Genomic DNA, 1,396 nt, shown 5'->3' with positions numbered 1-1,396 from the left:
TTTTTAAAAAAAAAAAAAAAAAAAAAAAATACTACCATCTCCTGAGGTCTAGCACTTTCCGCTGCTTTACTTCCTCAAACGTAGAATAATGAGAACACTCCTTGTTTTGCTTGCTTTTTTTGTCTGAGGATTTTTTTTTGGTTACTTGTTTCTTCATATTGCCTGAAAAGAAGTGTTAGAAGTAGCAAAACATTTAATATGCAAGGTACCACTAATCATACCCTTTTAAATTCCTTCTTGTTAGGGAATTCAATGTACCCTTAACAAAGACAATACTATGCACAGTAATGACGATCGCTGATGTTGTCAGGTGTCCATTTAAAGGCAGAATGGGATCTAATCTCCAATCTCAACAACTACACCTCCTGCCATACAACACATGAATGACAGGCACACAGTTCTAAGATCTGGAATCAGAACTCAATCACCCCATACTTTTCAGTAAACCTGGGATGGTTTCACTCATGGGAGAATGGTCCCCATTCTATGCACCCCTCTTGGTCACCTTGGAGGGATGCATGGGGCAGGAGACAGAGGCAGTGGAGTTCAGGTCCTCAGTCCGGCAGGAAATAGGAAGCAGATACACCTTGAATCTTTGTAGAGGAATGCTCCCAGCCTAGGGGGAAATGTCCTTTCCTTGCAAAGACCTGGGGTAATCCAGATCTCTTCAGGGACTGGAGAAATCCACAGCAGAGTCCCCACAGGGCTAACAGCTTGCCCCTGGGCAGACAATTGAAGCCAATGCTCTCTCTTCTTCCCTCTTAGAGTGCACTGTGAGATACTGTTAGTCCTTACCACCCAAGAGAAGCATACAACAATCAATTAGTGTGCGAGAAGAGAGATGTTCTTGGTTGGGTGACTTAACTTTCTTGCAGAAGAGCCAGAAACCTCTATACACTCTCTTCCAGGAAAAATAGTACGTTTATGGTCTAGATATGTCCACAGACCTAAGAAAGACAATTTTCCTAATCATTCAAAAACAGTTTCCCTAACCATTTAAGAAGATTAAAAACACATGCACAGTTTCTTCAGGGAAATTTTGACATCCTCAAAGCATAATTGTATTATAAAATTTCATTTTCTTCTTGCCCGTATTCCCACAGGAACTATTCAGCAGTTTTACCAGGGTAGATGCATCAAATTAAAAATGAACACTAGCAATTTTTCCCCTTTGAAAAATAAATCCATTTAGAGCTAACATAGGATTGAAATCTACATTTAAAAGCACCAAAAATGTAAAATCAATAAAGTATAAATAATAAAAACATGTACATCGCCCTGATGCACAGAAACACAGTCTGGATTATGCAACTCTTGGCAATATTTACAAAGTTGTGGGAGACAGGTGGGGTACCAGGGGACTAAAAGAGAGCAAACACTGTGCCCCTCTTGAAAA

General features: G+C 39.9%; 1 protein-coding gene across 2 annotated transcripts in view; it reads right to left on the bottom strand.

The window, feature by feature from the left end:
• Positions 1 to 1,396, bottom strand: part of BIVM (basic, immunoglobulin-like variable motif containing) — a 38,440-nt gene that overhangs the window by 18,114 nt on the left and 18,930 nt on the right. For both annotated transcript variants that reach the window (XM_019524381.1, XM_019524382.1), the window contains exon 3: positions 36 to 162. In XM_019524381.1, coding sequence (XP_019379926.1) covers positions 36 to 162 — 127 coding nt within the window. The remainder of the gene's footprint in view (positions 1 to 35; positions 163 to 1,396) is intronic.

Source organism: Gavialis gangeticus, unplaced genomic scaffold (assembly GCF_001723915.1).
Source record: "Gavialis gangeticus isolate Ggan-Ray unplaced genomic scaffold, GavGan_comp1, whole genome shotgun sequence".
Lineage (NCBI taxonomy): Eukaryota > Metazoa > Chordata > Crocodylia > Gavialidae > Gavialis > Gavialis gangeticus.
This window is presented reverse-complemented; position numbering and strand designations above follow the sequence as displayed.